Source organism: Phacochoerus africanus, chromosome 15 (assembly GCF_016906955.1).
Source record: "Phacochoerus africanus isolate WHEZ1 chromosome 15, ROS_Pafr_v1, whole genome shotgun sequence".
In the NCBI taxonomy this organism is placed as follows: Eukaryota; Metazoa; Chordata; class Mammalia; order Artiodactyla; family Suidae; genus Phacochoerus; species Phacochoerus africanus.
In genome coordinates, this window is record NC_062558.1 from 55,545,583 (window position 1) to 55,567,489 (window position 21,907).

At 39.8% G+C, this 21,907-nt stretch overlaps 1 protein-coding gene across 1 annotated transcript in view; it reads left to right on the top strand.

Moving 5' to 3' along the window:
* The window catches only part of HEATR1 (HEAT repeat containing 1), a 47,916-nt gene that overhangs the window by 12,523 nt on the left and 13,486 nt on the right, over positions 1 to 21,907 (top strand). The window contains exons 13-30 of the mRNA XM_047762306.1: positions 1,026 to 1,121; positions 1,563 to 1,651; positions 2,436 to 2,647; positions 2,970 to 3,091; positions 3,656 to 3,847; positions 5,914 to 6,097; positions 6,230 to 6,366; positions 7,117 to 7,309; positions 12,461 to 12,630; positions 13,041 to 13,199; positions 14,480 to 14,722; positions 14,974 to 15,105; positions 16,196 to 16,299; positions 16,468 to 16,611; positions 17,217 to 17,335; positions 17,428 to 17,549; positions 19,023 to 19,151; positions 21,160 to 21,390. Of these exons, the coding sequence (XP_047618262.1) occupies positions 1,026 to 1,121; positions 1,563 to 1,651; positions 2,436 to 2,647; positions 2,970 to 3,091; positions 3,656 to 3,847; positions 5,914 to 6,097; positions 6,230 to 6,366; positions 7,117 to 7,309; positions 12,461 to 12,630; positions 13,041 to 13,199; positions 14,480 to 14,722; positions 14,974 to 15,105; positions 16,196 to 16,299; positions 16,468 to 16,611; positions 17,217 to 17,335; positions 17,428 to 17,549; positions 19,023 to 19,151; positions 21,160 to 21,390 (2,778 nt within the window). The remainder of the gene's footprint in view (positions 1 to 1,025; positions 1,122 to 1,562; positions 1,652 to 2,435; positions 2,648 to 2,969; positions 3,092 to 3,655; positions 3,848 to 5,913; positions 6,098 to 6,229; positions 6,367 to 7,116; positions 7,310 to 12,460; positions 12,631 to 13,040; positions 13,200 to 14,479; positions 14,723 to 14,973; positions 15,106 to 16,195; positions 16,300 to 16,467; positions 16,612 to 17,216; positions 17,336 to 17,427; positions 17,550 to 19,022; positions 19,152 to 21,159; positions 21,391 to 21,907) is intronic.

Below are 21,907 nucleotides of genomic sequence, written 5' to 3' on the forward strand. Positions count from 1 at the left end.
AATTCATATTCTATAATTTCAGATTGGGCTACTCTCATTGGCTTTTGAGGAAAATTTTGGCGTTTGATACATGAACCTTTGACTTCAGATTTGTAAATTCTCGGGATTTTACTTTTTGTCTCCCGACCTTCTGACCTATATATGTGTTTTTGTAGCATTTACTACCCCCCAGCCCCACCACCACCTGCAGGTAGAGATACATTCAATTTGGTTAGCAGTCTTTATTTTTCTTTTATTGTGCAGATTTTATGCTTTATATTCTTTTGTTACTTAAAAATAGGAACTGTTTTTGGCAGACTGTGTACTGTCATCATTGCATATCATCAACCTTGTTAAAAACCTGGAAAATTAATAGCTAACTTTTAACAGTGCTTTCTGTGTCTAAGGCACTGTTTTAAGCACTGGCATGTACTATTTAATCTTTAATAACCTTTTGAGATAGGTACTATTGTTAGCCTTATTTTATAGATGAGAATAGTGAGGTTGGAAAAGTTAAGTAACTTGTTCCAGGTCGCACTGCTAAAGTGGTAGAGCTCAGATTTAAACCTAGATGTTCTGGTCCTTTTTAGTCTGTGCACTCCCAGTATCTAGGTTCTCATTTTAACAAGATAAATTCCTTACTGCAAAAAAATTTGGATTATACATGTTTTATTATATTTTCATTGGAAACTGGGAAAAGTTTGTATTGAATAATTGTTCATCTAAAAAGGCCCTATAGGAGTTGTCTTGTGGCTCAACAGTTTAAAGATCTTGAGCTGTCACTGCTGTGGCTCGAGTTCAGTCCCTGGCCCGGGAAGTTCCACATACTGTAGCTATGGCCACCCGCCCCACCCCCAAAAGACCCTTTAGAGATTACCTAGTTTAATGCAAGTGCCTTATTTTTGAGTTTGCTTCCAGGGCAGCGGAGCCCATGTTACTTTACTGGAATTATGGAATACTCTTTGCAAAACCATGCTTCCTTTCTAAAGTAAAGTCTCAAGTGGTTTTAGCAACAACTAATTAATATTTTTTTTTCTATTGCTCAGGAGAATATTGATGAGTCTTTCATAAAAGAAGCTATTTTAACCCGATTAGGTGATGATAGTTTAGATGTTGTTTTGTCAGCTCTACATGCTTTTGAGGTGAGTAAGTTTGTTGTTCATTGAAATACATGTTTTCTTTGTAAATAATTTTCTTACCCTCCTCACATGAGTCTCTGCTCTAGGTGGGAATATATTAGAAATGATTCTTTCATTGGAAATTTGTTCTCTTGAGAGCACAGACTTCAGTCTAGTTGGGAAAGCTTATGGGAATAATTAGCTTGCACAATTTTATTTATTTGGAAGTGCCTTTAAAAATGAAAAGTGCTTTGTGAATTTTTGTTAACAGTAAATACCTAGAGATTATGGGAAATTGGCTTACGAATGCCACTCTTGAGAAATTGCTCTTATAAAACTTTTAAAGTATGCTAGGATTCTTGGGAGGTAAATTCTTTATAATTCACAATTTTTTGATGTTTGTTTAGCAAGCACCATATTTGAAGTAAGTTAAAAATTTACTTACGGGTTATTTTTTCTCTCTAGATTTTCAAACAGCACTTTAGTTCAGAAGTGACAGTTTCAAATCTTCTGAATCTCTTTCGAAGAGCAGAACTTTCAAATAATAGGGAATGGTATGTATTTATTTCTCCTTATACAAATAAGTTGATGAAATTCTTACATCAAGGTCACTTTTATTTGGGTTTATATGGATTCATTATACTCTTCTCTGTTTGAAATTTTTCTCAATACAGTGGAAAAAGTATATAATGTGTGATGTAATACTGAGATCGGGAGGTAGGATGGGAAAGAGCTTTGATTTTTTACTTTGTACAATTCTCTATGTTTAATCATTTTTTATAAGGATAATATATTACTTTAAAAACAAGTACAAATCTATTAATTAAAAAATAAGCTCAGAGGCACACGATACCTTCTGTAGTATTTGATGAGTTTTGTTACTTCATTTTTGGCACCTCAACTTTTTGTGTGGAAAAATGACCAAGCTCCTTAGAGGATAAGAGCTTGTCTTACAGGTTTTTAATATCCTGTTTAATTCTTAGCACATAGTATGTGTTCAGATAATATTTTTTGAACTTATGAGTGAATGTCTGATTTCTAGTGGAATTGAGACATATAGTGTGATATATGTTTTATATTATAGTTGTTAGCCTAATGCCATCTCAAAAAAAAAAAAAAGATTTGACAGACTTAAATTTTGTGCCAACTTTAAAATTTTGTGCCAACTAACTCAGTCATTAGCATGGATTTTAAGTGATGTCTTGGTGTTTCTGAATAATGTGTTTGACAAAGAGACCAGGATAATGTCAGTTGAGCTGGAAAAATGCAATGATGATTTTTCGCTCAACTGAAATCTCTGACGTGTCTTTCAACCAGGTATGCTTACGTATCTTTTAGGTTCAAGGTACTTGAGGTAGCAACAGACGTATTAATTAAAGAAGAGATATTGAGTGAAAATGACCAGTTGTCAAGTCAGGTGGTGGTGCATCTGCTGCCATTTATGGTCATTGACAATGATGATATGGAATCCGCTGAGATGAAAATGGCTGTATATTTATCAAAATCAGGAATTTGCTCTCTACACCCTATATTAAGAGGCTGGAAAGAAGGTAAGAAATTTAGTTGGTTTTTAGGAAAGGTGAACAGGTGACACTAGAATAAAATATCTGCAATTAAAAATTGTCTGTTATTTGAAATTGCTGTTGCATACCAGGAAAATTTATTTAAAATTTTTGCTAAGATGAAAAATATGTGATGAAAAGGAAGCTGACCCACTGGTGAATTCAGAATTCCATGAAAGGAAAAATAAGTAAACCTTGTAGGAAAATTGTAAAACTTTTGCCTGAATTCCTTACTCTGCATTATCTTAGGTAAGTGTTGGTGACATAAAGGGCCTTTTGATGTTTAAGTCATTTTTTTTTTTTTAAACAGCTCTTGAAAATGTGATTAAAAGCACCAAGCCAGGAGAACTCATTGGTGTAGCAAATCAGAAGATGATTGAGCTGCTGGCTGGCAATATAAATTCAGGGGGTCCCTCCTCAATGTTAAAGATGGTGGGTACGATGTTGAGATCCACTGTCTGGGATCTCACTTTTATTGGCTTCTCAGTGTTTGCTTTACCAGATTCTTTCCTTTTAGAAAAATAACTTTTCTATTCTTAAATACTTTGTTTTAAAAATGAATAGTGTTATTTAGATGGCAGATTGTTTGAAATCCTTAACATTTTCTATAATTTATTTCTTTATGGTTGTATATTGGACCAGTAGGAATATAATGTATATTTTTTAACCTTTTTTCCTCTCATAAAATATTAAAATCGTATTTTTTGTTAAAAATGACAAATAAAATCTAAGAGGGGAAAATTTTCTTTTGCCTTAGCCTTTTAAAGGCTTGAAAACATTTATCCATTTGGCAAGTGCAGTTACGTTCGTTATAATTTCTCAAATTATTTATTTTTATAATTTCTCAGAAATCAGTGCTTACTCCCTTTTTAAGGCTCTATTTATCATATCTCACTCTAAACATGAAACACATGATACCGAGATAAGCAGAGTTAGTGAAAATTGTTTTTATGCAAACCAAGAGCTACCAGTAATGGAGCATGTTTATTTTTCAAGGTGGATGATTTGATAAGCGTTGCAGAAAAGGAGTCCTTTAGCCTGAAGCAGAAACTGACTTTTCACATAATCGTGGCTGTGCTTGTCTCTTGCTGTTCATCTTTAAAAGAGACTCACTTTCCGTTTGCGACAAGAGTCTTCAGTTTGTTGCAGAAAAAAATAAAGAAGCTTGAAAGTGTCATTACTACACTGGTAAGGAGTGCAGAGTCTCTGAGAAGTGAATGTTGATCTGGCCTGTTCCTCACAGTGGAACCGAAAATCAGAGGCTGAGATGCCAAGTCTCTGGTTACCAGGGGTAAAATGCCAGGCAGGCATGGGTAGGAGTAGATGGGGATCAGGTGCTCTCTTCCTTCTGCAGGAAAGTTCACTGAATTGTGGAATTTCGGGTTTGTGAGTTTTGTGAATGATGGTTGACTCTCCCCTGTATCATCTTTATCAGGTCATTATCCAAGCTATACTTAAATTAGTCTAAACTACTCTAGTGATGGGGAATTCACTAGCTGTTAGTGCTTGAATAAAATATTGTTTCATTCTGTTGTTTAGTAGAGTAGGTCTTTTAAAAATTATTTTAATAGTACATTAGATTTGGACTTTGCTGGCCTGCTATTGTCTTTAAGAGTCTTGCCAGGGAACACGTTTCAGTTGTTGATATTTTTACCTAATATCACGTAATATCTATAACTTTGAGGTTATAGATGGTTTCTTTTATTATCTGCTATTTAATATTGTCTGTCTCTCTTTTTTTTTTTTGGTCTTTTTAGGGCCGCACCCGCAGCATTTGGAGGTTCCCAGGCAAGGGGTCTAAGCAGAGCTGTAGCCACTGGCCTACACCATAGCCATAGCAATGCTAGATCCGAGCTGCATCTGTGACCTACACCACAGCTCACAGCAATGCTGGATCCTTAACTCACTGATCAAGGCCAGGGATTGAACCCACAACCTCGTGGTTTCTAGTCAGATTCGTTTCCACTGTGCCACGATGGGAATTCCTTTTTTGTCTTTTTTTTGGAGGGGGGCTTCATTTTTATTTTGTTCTCCAAACTTCAGAGGGTTCCTTGACATAGGAGTTGCTCAGCAAATCACATCTTTTTCACATCCAGTTGTACACTCTGGATTCTATAAGTTCTGGATTTAGCCATAAATGGTAACACCTAAATTTATGTAAAATTTATGAGTGAATCTTCATGTTTAAAAAGTAGCCCTAATGGGCCCTTCTTAACTTATATTTCTTTGTGTCTCTTTGAAAGTATGATGACCTGAACTATATTTGTTCTCAGTGTTAAAGTGTGGACAAATTGAGTGTTTTATAAATATGTATAGATAACAGGTGGCTTTATATTTGATCCCATTCTATGAGTCAGGAGCATCTTTCCTGCTCTAAATAGCACACTGAGCTGGTGAAATCCCGCTCCAGAGACATGACCTTAAAAATCCAGCCTTGGGTTATTTTATTCTGCCCTCACCTGTACAGAATCTTGTTTGCTGTTTTCCCACACCATTTCTAATGCTTCCTTTGGGCATTTGTAGTGTAACTTCTAAGCACTGTAACAATTTTGCTTCTTGCTTAGAATCATCTGCAAGATTGGGGCTTTTACCTTCTTCAGATCAGTAGAAGAGTGAAATGAGAAAAGTCCCTTTAAAGGATCCCTTGTAGATACAACTCATCATTTTTCTGTTAGAAACATGCCTAGTTATTCCTGCCTTTTATTTAATAAAAGATAGTTTCTGTGAATAACATTTGTTTTTTGGTATAGTGTTTTATGAAAACATAGATAAAATGAAGCCATGGTTAATTTGTGTATTTTCTTGTGAATAGTGATGGTTAGACCTCTTTAAAAAATATATCACCAAAACTATTAATCCTCAGGAGTTCCCATTGTGGCACAGCAGAAACGAATCCAACTAGTATTTGTGAGGATATGGGTTCTATCCCTGGCCTCACTTAGTGGGTCGGGGCTCCAGCATTGCCGTGAGTTTTGCTGTAGGTCACAGACATGGCTCAGATCCCTTGTTGCTGTGGCTGTGGTGTGGGCCAGCAGCTGTAGCTCCAGTTCTACCCCTAGCCTGGGAACTTTCATATGCTGAGGGTGCGACTCTAAAAGGCAAAAAACAAAACCCCAAATCTTAATCCTCTCCCCACTCAGATACACGTATATTTTGCATATTACCCAGATGTTTATCTCTTACTGTCCACCTCTATAACCCATGTTCAGAACCTCTTTAAATTTGTGCTATTTTTGCTTCCTTTAACATTTCAGGATATCCCCTCGGAATGGCATTTTGAGCTGATGATGGACAGAGGGACACCATTGGAGCTGTGGACACATTACATAGAACAGCTAAAAACTGTCCAGAGGCTTGCCGTGGAGGACTCAGTTTTACTCGTGTTTGCACTGAAAAACTTTATTCACGCACTTAAGGCTCCTAAATCTTTTCCTAAAGGTAGGACCAGCTGGGAATCTTCTGCAGGTGATACTGTGGAAAACTGAATGATTGACCCCTGCCTGTTCTCTGACTGGGAGCTCCTAGCAGTGTGTTTACGCAGGTGTGTGCCCTGTATCCCCCGCCCCGTAGGTGACAGGTGGTGGAATCCTGAGCAGCTGCAGCAAGACAGCCGAGACTACCTGCGCTTGCTCCTTGGGCTCTTTGAGCTGATCCTCAGCGGTGCTGAAGCTGTACATTTTCGGGTTCTGATGAAGCTTTTTATAAAGGTACCAGGCTCATGTTTTTCAGGCCCACTCTTCCCTTTAAGAAGATACAGGTTATTTTAGTTAATGACATTTTTTCATGAAAATGAAAGAGTTTTTTAAACAGTCAAGAGTGTGTGATAATGAACATGGGGCCTGTAAGGCAATACTGAGTCCTGATACCCACCCATCAGTCACAGAGATTGACATTGCCTCCTGCCCACTTACTGAGCAGGTGGTAGGCCTGTTCACATGTTTAATAATCAGAATGGCCCAGTCTGATTGGCTGATGAGAAACTGAGGTTCAGAGAGGTGATTTAGGATAATCAAGGATCACTCAATGAGGAGATTTTGTCACCGCACCATGACTACCATGTTGCCAGGCCCAGCGGTCAGTTCTTTGCCCCTTCAACAACATTTGACACCATTGACGTTGCTCACTCCATCTCTAAAATACTTGGTGAGGCTTCCCCAACATCACTCTTGTCTTGGTTTTCTGCTTGGTGACCTCATCCTCCCCAATTGTTGTTAAGTGTGGTTGAGTGCAACATTGCAGTGAGTCCCCTGATTACCACTGATGATCCGTCCTCTGAACTCTTGTACATCCTTTCCTGTTAATTAAAATACCAAGCAGAGAATAATTTTAAGTGACTAGACAATGCAAAACATTGCAGTATGTTATTTGTATGTTATGCTAGTGGAAAGAGGATTTGGAACCAACCTATTTGAATAAAATTAAACTTTACTGTCTTTTTTTTTTTTTTTTTAATTTAGGTACATCTAGAAGATGTTTTCCATTTATTCAAGTTCTTTTCTGTTTTGTGGACCTATGGGTCCAGCCTTTCAAATCCACTTAACTTCAGTGTGACAACAGTGCTGCAGACCCAAGCTCTTTATGTGGGCTGTGCAATGCTCTCTTCGCAGAAGGCTCAGTGTAAACACCAGCTGGCATCCACATCTTCTCCAGGTACCCAAGTAGCGTTGTCCCTTCTATCATGATCGGCTGGTAATGCTTTCTCTATGTGTAGTGGATGAAGGTTGTACTTTGGAGAATTTCTTTTTGTAGTTTTTATTAGTATGTAGTGTACACTCTCTCTGTCTTTGTGTGTGTATTTCTGTATATATAGATTGTTTCTGGTTATTTCTGAGCATTACTTTTAAGTTCTAAATTCAATTGTAAAATCTCACCAAAACAAATAATAAAAATGGCAGGTGAGAAGTTCCCATTGTGGCCCAGCTGGATAAGAACCCGACATAGTCTCTGTAAGGATGTGGGTTCCATCTCTAGCCTTAATTAAGGAACTGGCATTGCCACAAACTGTGGCCTAGGTCACCCATGCAGCTTGGATCTGGCATTGCTGGGATTGCAGTGAAGGCCTCAGCTGCAGCTCCAATTTGACCCCTAGCCCGGGAACTTCCATATGCTGCAGGTGCTGCTGTGAAAAGGAAAAAATACAAAAATTTAAAAATTAAAATGGCAGCAGATCCTTAACCCACTAAGCCAGGCTAGGGATCAAACCCAGATTGGTTGTCAGGCTCTTAAGCTTCTGAGCCACAATGGGAATTCCTCAATTATTTGTTTTTTGAATAATAACAAGGCTCTCTTGGGAAGCCAGACCATCATAAAACAATTCAGTATTCAACTGATGAATTATAAAAGTCAGTCTCCATTCAAGCAACCCTCCTGGATTTATCTCTTTTATCAAATGTAAAGTCATTTTCAGGTTGGGTACTCACTAATGAAACATCCAAAAATAAAATTTATGGTTTTTTTTTTAAGTGAAATTGTAAGTTTTGGAAAAGATGAAAAATTTCATGAAGTCAGTGAATGTGATAATGAAAAATAGATTGATTTACAAAGCTGTTGACAAATGAGAGGTTCTGGCAGACTTAGACTCTATAGTGATTCAAAATGAAAAAGCTGATGAGAATGATCATTTAAGTATCAGAGGAATAAGAGTGGCCCATGGGAAATTTGAAGATGCTTTTAAGTGTTTTATTCTAAAATCACTCCTTATAAATGTTCTGTGAAAATAAAGTGAATGATCATACTTTTTTCTCAAAACAATTTCTCAATGTTTATCTTGTAGTAGTTCCTTAAAAGAGCGTGTAATTACAGTTGTTACCAAAATTTTGTTTTATATGAGATAGATATACAATTTCAAGTTTTACTTATGAAATAAAATCCCATGAATTTTCCACTACTTACTGTAAATTGCAGTCCCTGTTTCAGGTGGATTTACTTTTTTTTTTTTTTTTTGTCTTTTTGCTATTTCTTGGGCCGCTCCCACGGCATATGGAGGTTCCCAGGCTAGGGGTCTAATCAGAGCTGTAGCTGCCGGCCTACGCCAGAGCTACAGCAACACGGGATCCGAGCCGTGTCTGCAACCTACACCACAGCTCACAGCAACGCCGGATCGTTAACCCACTGAGCAAGTGCAGGGACCGAACCCTCGACCTCATGGTTCCTAGTCGGATTCGTTAACCACTGTGCCACGACGGGAACTCCTGGATTTACTTTTAAAAGAAAGTTTTTAAGTTTTTTGTTTTTTTGATGAGAACTTCCTGGGCATTCTTTAAACTTTTTCAATAGATACATTGTAAGCATCTTTATATTAATAAATATAGAATTTTATCTTTTCTTAAATGTCTGCAGAGTGAAATATTGTATGGAGATAGATACCATAATTTTTTTTTTTTTTTGTCTTTTTAGGGCTGCACCTACAGCAGATGGAAATTCCCAGGCTAGGGTTCTAATTGAAGCTACAGCTACCAGCCTACGCTGAAGCCACAGCAACACCAGATCTGAGCCACGTCTGAGACCTATACCACAGGTCACTGCAACGCCAGATCCCTAGCCACTGAGCGAGGCCAGGGATCAAACTCACACCCTCATGGGTACTAGTTGGGTTCGTTAACCACTGAGCCACAACGGGAACTCTGAGATACCAAAATTTTTTAACGTTGTGTGTAGTCTACTGCTAAACTTGAGGTTGTTTTCAAAAGAGTCATAACTAGTTTGATTTTCTAATTCAGCATGACATATCTAACCTTTGGCATCAAAGGCAGTGGCTTCTGAGGAAGATATGTCTCTTTGTCTGCAAATAGCAGGGCCAAAGGACCTATCTTTTCTTCTGGTTTGCACAAGACAGGTTCCCTTCCTACCCCTGCTGCCTTGCCTTCTGTCATTTCCCCCTCTTCTTAAAGTACTTCTGCATTTATGCTGCCTGGACATGTCACAGTACCCTCTGAAAACAGAGATGTGCTCTGTTCTACCTGGAAGCTCAAGGACTATATGCTAGGGTCCCCAGGGCTTCAAGTAGAGGGCCACTTGTTTGTCAGTCTTGTCCCAGGAGCTTTCCACTGCAAGTCTCTAGTGAGCCTCTAGCCATACCTCCTGAGGAGCCTAGGGAGTGTTGGCTGGTATTAGTTTTCATGTGTTTAGAAAACTATCATGCTATTCAAAAGAAAAGGGCTTTGCAATATTATAACATAATATATGAGTTTTTGTTAGTGGCTGGGAAATCTAGCCGCCATTTATTACTTTCTCTGCAAATACGTATTTCAGCTCAGGCTTGCATGTAGCAGATCTTAGCTAAATGAATAAGCATTTACCATTTGTAAGCTGGATGCTGCTCTTGGTTTGTTATCACTGCTGTTGGTTTGTTATCACTGTAGTAAGTTTATTGACATGTTTAAAAGCAAAACCTGCCATTGTGGCTCAGCAGGTTAACAACCCAACTACCCAACGAGTATCCATGAGGATGTGGGTTCGATCTCTGGCCACTCTCAGTGGGTTAAGGATCCAGCATCGCCACAAGCTGCAGCCTAGGTCACAGATGCAACTCAGATCTGGCGTTGCAGTGGCTGTGGCATAGGCCAGCAGCTGCAGCTCCCATTCAGCCCCTAGCCTGGGAACTTCCATATGCTGTGGGTGTGGCCCTAAAAAGACCAAAAAAAAAAAAGCAAAACGCAAGTATTTTTTTTTTTTCAACTTTTATGTAGAATCAGCTATTTTACATAATAAAAGTAGTTGCAAGGATAAAGTCACATAGAGTTTTTTAAATGGAGGGACATTCCTAAAAGCTGATTGCCGAAATAATGTAGTTTTGACTTACCTTGGGTTCTAATACCTTACTTGAACATGGTAACCATAGTAGTTAGATTTTGAATTTTTTTTGAATTTGGACTTTTCTGGAAGCTCTGCCCCACTAGGAATTTTTTTAGCAAATAGGTATCTTAGCCTGAAGCTGCCCTTTAGGCGAATTCAACTTTTCCTGTGCATTTTTTGCTGTATTTTATAAATGAATGTTTTGGAGACTAGGAAGGATTTCTAGCTTTCATATGACCTTCTTGGAAAGGTATGAAAACTTGTCATACTCTTTCTTAGCATTCCAGAAGTGATAAATGTGTTGAATGGATCATTGCTAGCAAGGTAAAAAAAAATCAGCCAAATTTACCTCGGTAAATACATGGAATAAAGCTTAAATAACTAATTACCATAAAAGGAATTTGGATGTCTCTTTATCCTGTCTTTTCAAAAAACCCTGAGTCAGTTGATTTCACAGGTACCAGGTCCTTGAAGATGGTTATTTCAATGTTGAAGAACTGGGCAGGGCATAGAACAAAGGAGAGCTTTGGATAGTTATACAGACATCCAAAATAAAATATCTGCTTCATTGTTTTACAAAATAAGTATTTCCGTAGGTGGAGTTACTTCCAACAACACAACATTGATTCAAAATAAGGAATTCTATTATATAACTGTTCATATCATTGTTAAAGAAGAAAACCCATATAATTATGTCCAAAGATCTGAGAAGGCATGATAACTCAGTAATTATTCCTAATCAAGTGACAGCAAAGTAGGGGTAACATGAAAATACTTCTCAAATCAAAAGCTAGGATTTGTGCGCATGATTGGGGAAAGAAAAGCACTCTGTTAAATTTATCACTTTTATTGAGCATGCTTATAGAAGTACTAGTTGGCAGAAATAGGTAAGATTCAAATTCTTACCTATGCAATGTAAGAATGATAAAGCTGACATCCCAGATCTGTGAGGTTCTTAAGGGGATTATTAAACAGGACGTCTGGCTAGGCATTTGGAAACATTTGGCTCCAGCCTCATTCTTTAGACAAAAATTTCACCTGAACTTAAGATTTCGTATTAAAAATACTTAGCTCTAATGTTGGAAGAAAACATGGAGTACATATGCTCTCTCTCTAAGTATAGCAGTGTAGATACTTTTTAAATTGATTTAAAGTGGAGAAGGCCTTTCTAAGCAGCGTATAAAACTGGAAGAAAAATTCTTATATAATGCTATAAAATTTCCACATCAAAAAGAAAGTGGAGTTCCCATTGTGGCTCAGTGGTAGCGAACCTGGCTGGTATCCATGAAGACATGGGTTTGATCCCTGGCCTTGCTCAGTGGGCTAAGGATCTGGCATTGCTGTGAGCTGTGGTGTAGGTCACAGATGTGGCTTGGATCCCATGTTGCTGTGGCTGTGGCATAGGCCAGCGGCTACAGCTCTGATTTGATCCCTACCTGGAAGCCTCCTTATGCCATGGGTGCAGCCCTAAAAAGACCAAAAAAGAACAAAAGAAAGTGAAAACAAATAGCAGTTGAGGGCAGAATATCTGCAAAGCATGATGCGCAAATGGGTTATTTCCTCTGCACCCTCATGCAAGGATGTATGTGCAGGGTGTTTGTTGCAGCAGCTTTAATGCCAAAAGACTAGCAACAATCCGAACTTTTACCTGTAAGGTGCTGGTTTTAGAAAATATAAGGAAAATACAATGAAGTATTTGTGTACAGTTTTAAAAGAATAAGTGCTTCTTAATATGGGAAACACTTGTGATATACATTGAAATGATACAGCAATTGGTGAGCAAGGTATGTATTCCATGGCCTCATTTGTGTTTTTCCAAAAGAATACACCAGTGTATGTCTAACACTTCTCTAGAATAGTAAACAAAGAATTGAACAGTGGTCTTTGGAGAGGGAACTCGAATTGGGAGGAAAACTTTTCATCATGTACCCTTTGGTGCTATTTAAACATTTTGTATTATTTCCATTTTTTAAATTGTTACTCACACATTTTTCCCATTGATTTTAGTGGTGACTTCTCTGCTCATTAATCTGGGAAGCCCCATAAAAGAAGTACGGCGGGCTGCCATTCACTGTCTCCAGGCCCTCAGCGGAGTGGCTTCCCAGTTCCATCTGGTGATAGATCACTTGGTTCCTAAAGCAGAGGAGATCACTTCAGATGCCACCTATGTGGTGCAGGTAAACCCTTCAGCAGAGAAGGCTGTGCATGTGCCTGCGTGGTCGCTCCAACAGTTCTCTCCTTTCTTGACATTCTGCTTTGTAGGGATTTTGATGGACTAAGGCATTGAATTTAGAACTTTTTTTATGTCCATATGTGCACATCTTTCTCCCCCCATTTAAAAAAGATCGCAACACCATGTTTCATTTCTGCAGTCTTTTCACTGGCTGAAAGGCCAGTGTGTACCTGTGGTAGGTAGTAAGCTACCTGATGGGTGGTGATGGCCTCTTCTCTTAGGATTTTCAAGGGTTTCAAGGAGAAATGAAGACTTGTGAGCAATATCATATCGTTTGGGAAAGAATCTTCCATAAGTACTATGTGTAACCTTTTTTTTTTTTTTTTTAATCTGGTTTTCTTTTTTGTGTCCTAGGATTTAGCTACTTTATTTGAGGAACTGCAGAGAGAAAAGAAACTGAAATCTCATCAGAAGTTGTCTGAAACTTTGAAAAACCTACTTTATTGTGTATATAGTTGCCCATCTTATATTGCAAAAGATTTGATGAAAGTACTTCGGGACGTCAGCAGTGAGGTATGTGCTGTTTAAGCGGACTGGACATTCTGGGTGCTGTTACTACGGATTGTTGTAACCGCTCAGTGTGAGCCAGACCTTGTGAGAGTGACGGAGTGACGTGTGTACACCCAGAGGTGAACATCTTAACTAACGTGGGAGGGGGAAGAGTTGAGATGGGGAAGAGTTGAGGATTCAAAAAGCAAATATTAGTGAGTTTTTTGTCATTTTAAAATTGTTTGCTCCCCCATCTAACCATTGTCTTGATTTTAAATGAATTTAAACATCACCCGGGGAAAAACACTGATGATGCCCTGCTGAAAAATGTTGATTTGTGTTTATTCGTCCAGTGAAAATCCTCCAGAAAATAATATGTTTGGACACAAAAGTCTGTGTACATTCCAAAATCATTTACTCATTTTTAAAATGTATGTGGCTATACATTTGGGGGGGCACAGGGAGCCAAAGATTTCATTATGTTGTCAAGGAGTCATGATACAAGAGGAAGAGGTTGTGAATCCCTTGTTTGTGCGTGCTGATAAGCAGAGAAAAACACCTCATCCTCGTGTTTGCAGTGGACTTGACCATTCTTGTATGGAGTGCAACTTGGAGAAGTGAAAGAGGGATGAAATAGAGTAGAAGCCATTTAATTATATTGTCCTGGTGGGAGTGCACAGATGGCCTTTATCAGCTCTGTGTCATCCCAGGTACAGTTTAAACTGGGAATCGACAATTCTGCTCTGTAAAGGAAAAAGTAGTAAATATTTTAAGTTCTGTGCAGCCAATTCAGCTCTGCCATTCTCTTGAGAAAGCAGCCTCAGACCATATGTAAACAAGTAAGTGTGCCTGTGTGTCAGTAAACCAAATTTACAAAAACAGATGGTCCCTGGGATTTAGCCTGCAGGCTGCATTTTGCTGGCTCCTGGTTTAATTATTAAAGACTTCACATACATAATTTGAATTCACATAAATTATACCCAGTTGGAAACAAACCAAATCTTGAGTTTAGTTTGTACTTTTGTTTTCAGAAAGTCTTGGGATGCTCACAGATTATTTCTCCTGTCATTCACTAAAGGATTTAGAGCTTTTGCCAGCTACCAGGCAGAACTGTCAGAGAGACCTGAGTGCCTTAGTTGGATTAATAGCTGTCCTTGTCTGATGTCTAAGAGATCATTATAATTGGGTTTTTTTTTCTTCCTAAGCTGCCAGACTTGCACCGTATCTTTGGATGTCTCGGTACAGCAAGCAAAAACTTGTATCAGTATGAATAACTATTTACTGATAAATTTTCCAAACTTTAGATGGTGCTTTCTCAGCTGCTGCCTATGATGGAACAACTATTAGAAAAGATCCAGAAGGAGCCCATAGCTGTCCTGAAAGATGAGGTCATTGCTCTGCATCTCACTCTGGGAAAATATAATGAACATTCAGCTTCCCTTTTACACAAGGATCCAAAGAGTCTAGATGTGTTTATAAAAGCCGTGCACACAACGAAGGAACTTTACACAGGAATGCCAACCACTCAGATTACAGCTCTCGAAAAGGTCAGTGATTTCTTTCAGAAGCTAAAGCATCTTCAAGCTTTTGGAAATCTGTAATGTTTTACTTGGAGAAGATAAAGTGGACTGGCCATGTTTTAAAGGACTATGATATATTTGACCCGTTTTGTAAACTGAATGACACGTGTGAGTCCTTTAAACTGGCACAATGGGAGAGCAGTCTCACACTAAGAATAAGATCATTTTTGGATTTCAAGTTTGTTCATTGATCTCAAATGCCTTTTTCCTGCCTCTAGATTACGAAGCCATTCTTTGCAGCTATATCAGATGAAAAGGTTCAGCAGAAGCTTTTGTGCATGTTGTTTGATTTACTGGTGAACTGTAAAAATTCATGCTGTGCTCAGACTGTCAGCAGTGTTTTTAAAGGGGTAAGTTGCAGGCTTTGTCGCTTGTTTATTTATTTATTTATTTGCTTTTTAGGGCCACACTCCAAGCATATGGAAGGTTTTAGGCTAGAGGTCAAAACAGAGCTGCAGCTGCCGGCCTACACCACAGCCACAGCAATGCGGGATCCAAGCTGAGTCTGCGACCTACACCACAGCTCACGACAGTGCCGGATCCCTGACCCACTGAGTGAGGCCAGGGATCCAATCCACATCTTCATGGATTCTAGTTGGATTTGTTTCCGCTGCTGCACAACAGGAACTCCCTTTGCCACTTGTTTATTAATGTTTCTTCTTGCCCATGTAACACCATATTTAAGCATCCTCCATGTTATAATTCCTCTAGGAAGTCACACATTCCCATTAGGCAGACTCATGGAAAAATAGGTCAGAGTTATGTGTCTTCACTATTTTTCCTGTACGAAGTAGTTGTAGTTTTGAATAGATCCCTGTGTGTTAGTTTGGACCTTTCTCATACTGGGGAGGATCTACCTCTTATGCAAGGAACAGGAATGGATGGTGACTTGATGTCCAGCTGGGTAGCAGACTATTCTACTTAATCTACACAATCGATTAATGACACACAGAATAGAATTGAGAAATGCTCATTGTTTTATGTGTATTGAAACCTACCTGTAGTTCAGAATAACCACTTAGTTACTCTGTGTTTTGCTTTGTTGTACTTCTTAGGAAAACACCTTCACAGAAATAGATGATAGTATAGTAAAGTTCCACTTGTCCAGATTCTGAAGCTCTCACAATGTTACATAATATACCTGGATTTCTAAATCAAGTGGAACAAACTAAGTCACAGAGCAGTGTGTATAATGTGCTCCTGTGTGTGTGTGTATGTGTGTAATCTTCATAGAGCTGTTGGTTTATGGAACATTTCCCAAAGAAAACATAAGAAATTATCAGTGGGATTTGCCTTTGGGCTTGGGTTGGGCTCTAGAGTCTTAAGGAAACGTAAAAGTGGGCAGAAATGTTTTCATTATATCTCTTTAGTCAGCGTTGACTGCTCTATAATTTTATCCCATGGAACTCTGTCTTCACCCATTCTTCCTTTGTGTTTCAGATTTCTGTTAACGCTGAGCAAATCAGAATAGAACTGGAGCCACCAGATAAAACCAAGTCCTTAGGCACGATTCAGCAAACACGAAGGCAGAAAATGCAGCAGAAGTAAGAGCCTCCTGTGTGGTGAAAACATTGTTGTCCTTTGGGTTTGAATGTGGTGGAGCTCTTGTGATTTTTTGATACCGTCACGTTGGCATAATCAGGTATACAGCAGTCTTTACTTAGCATTGGTAGTGTTTGCTTTTCTAACTTTTTGTCTGGTCTGTTTTTCAGAAAATCACAAGATCTAGAATCTGTTCAGGAAGTTGGAGTTTCTTACTGGCAAAGAGTAACCCTTATCCTAGAATTACTGCAGCACAAAAAGAAACTCAAAAGTCCTCAGATATTGATACCAACTCTTTTTAACCTGCTGTCAAGGTAATGACACTTGCCCTTGATCTGTAAGATTGTAGTTCTTGCCCATCTTATTTAACATTCTCTTTTCACATTCTCTCCTTGCTTATTAGCTGGTCTGTAAAATAAAGCAAATTGAATACTGTAGTTGAAAAATGTAAAGAATGGTTATAGAAGCCCATTGCCAAGGGCCCAAAACTACACTTCATCCTGATTTCATAGAACTGAAACATTCTCCCCTTATAGTCTGCTTTCCTTCTTCTCTTTCAATACCGTGTCCTGGGCCATCATTCCTTGTACTTAAGGCATTATATTTTGTGCATTATTAGATAGGAATAGTTTTATGCATTGAATTGTGGATGTGTGCTCTCATCTGAAAAGAAAGTAATTCTCTAGGTTGTCCTTTTAGAAGATGCAAAAGAGGTTGATGGAAAGGGTAATAGAAAGGATAAGTAATTCAACATTACCATCTACCTACATTAGAAGAATCAGAGTTAGAAATCTTGCGTTGTGTTTGTAGAGTGGATGCTTAGTATTTTACTGAGTGTCCTAGACAGTGGTCTTTAATGCAACACTGAGATCGTACAACTCTTTCACTTCTCATCATTTCTCTTCTGGGGATCCCAAAGGTGTTTAGAGCCTTTGCCACCGGAGCAGGGAAGTATGGAATACACCAAACAGTTAATTCTTAGTTGTTTGCTTAACATCTGCCAGAAGCTCTCTCCAGATGGCAGCAAGATACCAAAAGGTACGCGCTTTGCTGGAAGTGAAGGGGCAGGCTTATCTACTTTGAGCATGAAGGCACCTACCACTAGGGATTCTTCATTTCTCACCCTGCAGATATTCTTGATGAGGAGAAGTTTAACGTGGAGCTGATAGTCCAGTGCATCCGAGTTTCCGAGATGCCTCAGACCCATCACCATGCCCTTTTACTTTTGGGTACTGTTGCTGGAATATTTCCTGTGAGTGGTCATGTTTTAATTCTTCCATGGAAATGCATAGGCGTACACTTAGTTGAATTCAGTTGAATCCAATTGATTTTTAGATCTTACAGGCCTGGTGGCCCTCTCAGCCTGTGAACTGGTTGATTTTAAGCTTTGGTGCCCCTTTTTGTAAAGTGGAGAATAATAGTAACCTTCTTTATAGGATTGTTGGGGGAAGGTGATGCCTGGTGCAGTGTAACAATCCAGTAAGTGGCACAGTATTAGTGTCATTTGAAAAAAAATCCTTTGATCCTCAGATAATCCTCACACAGCTTTCAACCAGTGACTTAAGAACATTAATTTCATTATCAGCTACCTCAGTTGAAGAAATTGTGTTCCTTATAGAAACACATCATTTAAAGATGTTGAAAGAGAGTGAAATGATTTTCACATAGGGGATTTAGGTCAGCGGTTCTTCAGCCTTAATCTACTAAAATCGCATGTAGGTTTACTGTGTGTGGGATTTGTTTTTCTCCTTGGAATGGAGTCAGTAGCTCTCAAAGGGGTTGATAATCCAGAAATAATTCAGGGTCATTGATATTTTTCTTTTGTTTTTATTGAAATAGAGATCGTAGGCCATGAAATCCACCCATGTAGAGTATACACTCAGTGGTTTGAGTATATTTCCAGTTGTACACACATCATCACCATCTTGTGCTTCCAGAACATTTTCATCAACCCCAGGAAGGCGCCCTGAATCCATTAGCCTTCCCTCCTCATTCCCTTTACCACCAGCCTCCCGGTAACCATGAGTCTGCTTTCTCTAATCTGGACATTGCCCATAAGTGGAATCATGTAATAATGTGGCTTTTTCTGTGTCTCACTTTTTGCATTTTGCGTAGTGTTTTCAAGGGTTATCAGTTTTGAAGCTTGAATCAATATTCCATTTTTGGCTGAATAATGTACCATTGAATATACATACCACATTTATTTACCTGTTCATTAATTGATGGACATTTCAGTTGTCTCCATTTTTTTGGCTGTCATCAGTTATGCTGCTGTGAACCTTTGTATCTGAGGTTTTGTGTGAACATTTTTTTCAGTATTTTCAACAGGAGTGAAATTGATGGGTCGTATGTTACCTTTAACTTTCTGAGATGCTGTCAGACTATTTTCAAAGTGTCTGCACTGTTTTGTACCCGCCCAGCGGTGTCTGAGGGTTCTCATTTCTCCACTCCCTCACCGTTGTTACTACCTGTCTTTTTTATTATAGTCATTCGTAGTGGGTATGAAGTCCTGTCTTCTGACTTGGATTTTGCATTTCCCTAATAACTGGTGTTGATCATCTTTTCATGTGCTTGTTGACCATTTGTTTATTTTTGGAGAAAGGTCATTGCAAATCCTTTGCCCATTTTTAATTTGAGTTATTTCTTTTTATTGCTGAATGATACTGAATCACTAATAGGTGATGTGCTTAAAATGGAAAATATTGAAAAATGTGTTTTCTTTCAGGATAAAGTTCTACACAATATCATGTCTATTTTTACATTTATGGGAGCCAATGTGATGCGTCTAGATGACACCTACAGTTTTCAGGTTATTAGCAAGACAGTGAAAATGGTTATTCCAGCACTTATTCAGGTAATCTGTCTTTCTACCATCATTGGTGTTTGTTTGTTCATTTGTTTTTTTTAGGGCTGCGCCCACGGTATATGCATGGAAGTTCCCAGGCTAGAGGTCGAATTGGAGCTGCAACCGCTGGCCTACACCACAGCCACAGCAACGTGGGATCTGAGGCATGTCTACAACCTTCACCGTAGCTCGTGGCAATGCCGGATCATTTTTTTAATTTTTAAGATTTTGCAGGATTTCCTGCTGTGGCGCAACAGGATCAGCGGCATTTCTGTGGAGGCAGGATGCAGGTTTGATCCCCGCCTGGCACAGTGGGTTAAAGATAAGCATTGCCACAGCTGCAGTATAAGTTGTAATTGTGGCTCAGATCTGATCCCTGACCTTGGAGCTCCATGTGCCGAGGAGCAGCCAAAAAAGGAAAAAAAAAAAAAAAAGACTTCACGTAGCATGAAATTCCGGTAATGGTAAATAAGTGACATTAAAATCCTTTCTGAAATGCTCAGCTACTTGTGCCTTTTAAATTTTAAGGTGGTGAAGCTACAAACTAATCTTGGAAATAATGTCTTTTCCAAAATTTTATGAATATACCCAGCGGTTCTGCCCCGTACCACAAGGGTATATGCATACAAGTGCCTTAACGTTCCTCTGAGAAACTGAGGACATTGAGGCAGTTTGTTAAGACCCTCACGTAGGTCAACAAAGATAGAAGTTTTAGAGCTATGACTGCAATGGTGTTGTTAAGTAGTTCAGCCAACGTTTACCAAGCGTTCTCCAAGCTCAGTACGCAAAGAGATGAGTGAGACATGTCTCTGTCAGACTTGTCTCAAGAACAGAGCGAAGAATTTGCACTAAAGAGTAGCCTTGGAGATGAACAAGTGTGGTTATCCACTTGGTTTTTTGCTTACCTCCACTGTTGTTATTGTCTTTTCTTGCATTATTGACCATTTCACAGGCGGTCAGTTGACCACACCCAGCACCTTCTCCTTTAAATCTTGATGTAAGGAGAGTTCCCGATGTGGCGCAGCAGAAATGAATCCAACTAGGAACCATGAGGTTGTGGGTTCGGTCCCTGGCCTCACTCAGTGGGTTAAGGATCTGGCATTGCTGTGAGCTGTGGTATGGGTCGCAGACGCAGCTTGGATCACGCGTTGCTGTGGCTCTGGCGTAGGCCAGCAGCTATAGCTCCGATTAGACCCCTAGCCTGGGAAACTCCATATGCTGCAGGAGTGGCCCTAGAAAAGGCAAAAAAAAAAAAATCTTGGGTAAGGTTGGTGTTCTCTGTGCCCAATAAGTTAGCCAGTACAGGACATGCATACAAAAAGGAGATAAGGATATGCATTAACATGAGAGATGCCGAAGAGCAGAAATAGGGATCGTCCATGTGAGCCCAGATGTCCACCGAGTTTCCTAACAAGTGGATGTTGAACTGGTGTAGAGAGGATAGGATCTGCTCCCTGGAGCGGCAGGCGGTCGCCCCTGGCCGTGTGCACAGTGCGTGTGAGGGATGCCAAGGCTGAGGCCGAGGCAGGAGCAAGTAGGGAGGGCCTTGTTTGTGCAAGTGTTTATTTCTTCCTTCTTTCTTTCCCTCAGCAACTATCTTTTGAGCACCAATACCAGAGTAAAATGGTTTGGACTTTATTCTAAACGCAGCAGGGAGCTGTTATACCCTTCTCAAGGCAGAGCCCAAATCCTGCTTGACTTTTGTGGGACGGCCCAGGAGCACACTTGCTCTCAGTGCGCAACCATAGCACCTGTCGTTTAGTGCCTCTTGTTGTCTTTTCACATGTGCGTTGACTTGTAGAGGTGACTTGTCTCCTTTGGGGCAGGGCTCGTGTCCTCCACGTTGCATCCCCTCAGGCCCCGTGGTGCCCAGGCCGTAAGCCACAGTCGTGGAGCACTCACTGATGGGTCTTTGACAGCTTTGGGGGGCCCATCTCAAGGCTTTTCATGTCTCCTTAATGCTTGTCCTTGGAGGGTTATTAGCATCTGCTCACTGGTCCTGCTTGCTATCCTGCAGTCGGACAGAGGTGACTCTGTAGAAGTCACGAGAAACGTGGAGGACGTCGTGGTCAAAATCATTCACGTGTTTGTGGATGCGCTGCCGCATGTTCCCGAGCACAGGCGCCTGCCCATCCTTGCTCAGCTCGTGGACACACTGGGTGCAGAACGCTTCCTCTGGGTTCTCCTCGTCCTGCTCTTTGAACAGTACGTCACTAAGACAGTGCTGGCAGCTGCCTATGGAGAAAAGGTCAGAACATAGCGCAAGGCAACACGAAAGAAAACGGGTGATGATTTACAAGGGTTTTGCGTTAGTTTCCACTTCAGATGTGGGGCTTTGTGTGCATGAGCTGACAGCACCTGCTCAGAACTTCTTTTAAGGACATTTTTGGCATTCTGTGCAGCTGCTTTCAGAGCCGGAGCCCCTCTGAATACCCTCTGAAACAACAGGACTTCACCTGAGGGTGACCTGACTTTTCTTAGACACGAGGCTGTAGTCCGGCTGGGTGGGTCTGTTTTAAGCCCAGCAGAGTACGGCTGGGCAGTAATGAAACTGTGTCACATTCAAGGGGAAGAGAGGAGGGTCGATGTCATTGAAGTCAGGGAGATGCAGGTGACTCTTTTGAAGAGGGTAGAAATTACAGGTCCAGGGCTGCCTTTAAATGGCTTCTTAGAAATGGGACATAGGAACAGATCTAGAACCTACTCAAAGTAAAGCTGTATATGTTCAGTTCTATTGGGATCACACATCATAATGCGTTTGTTCC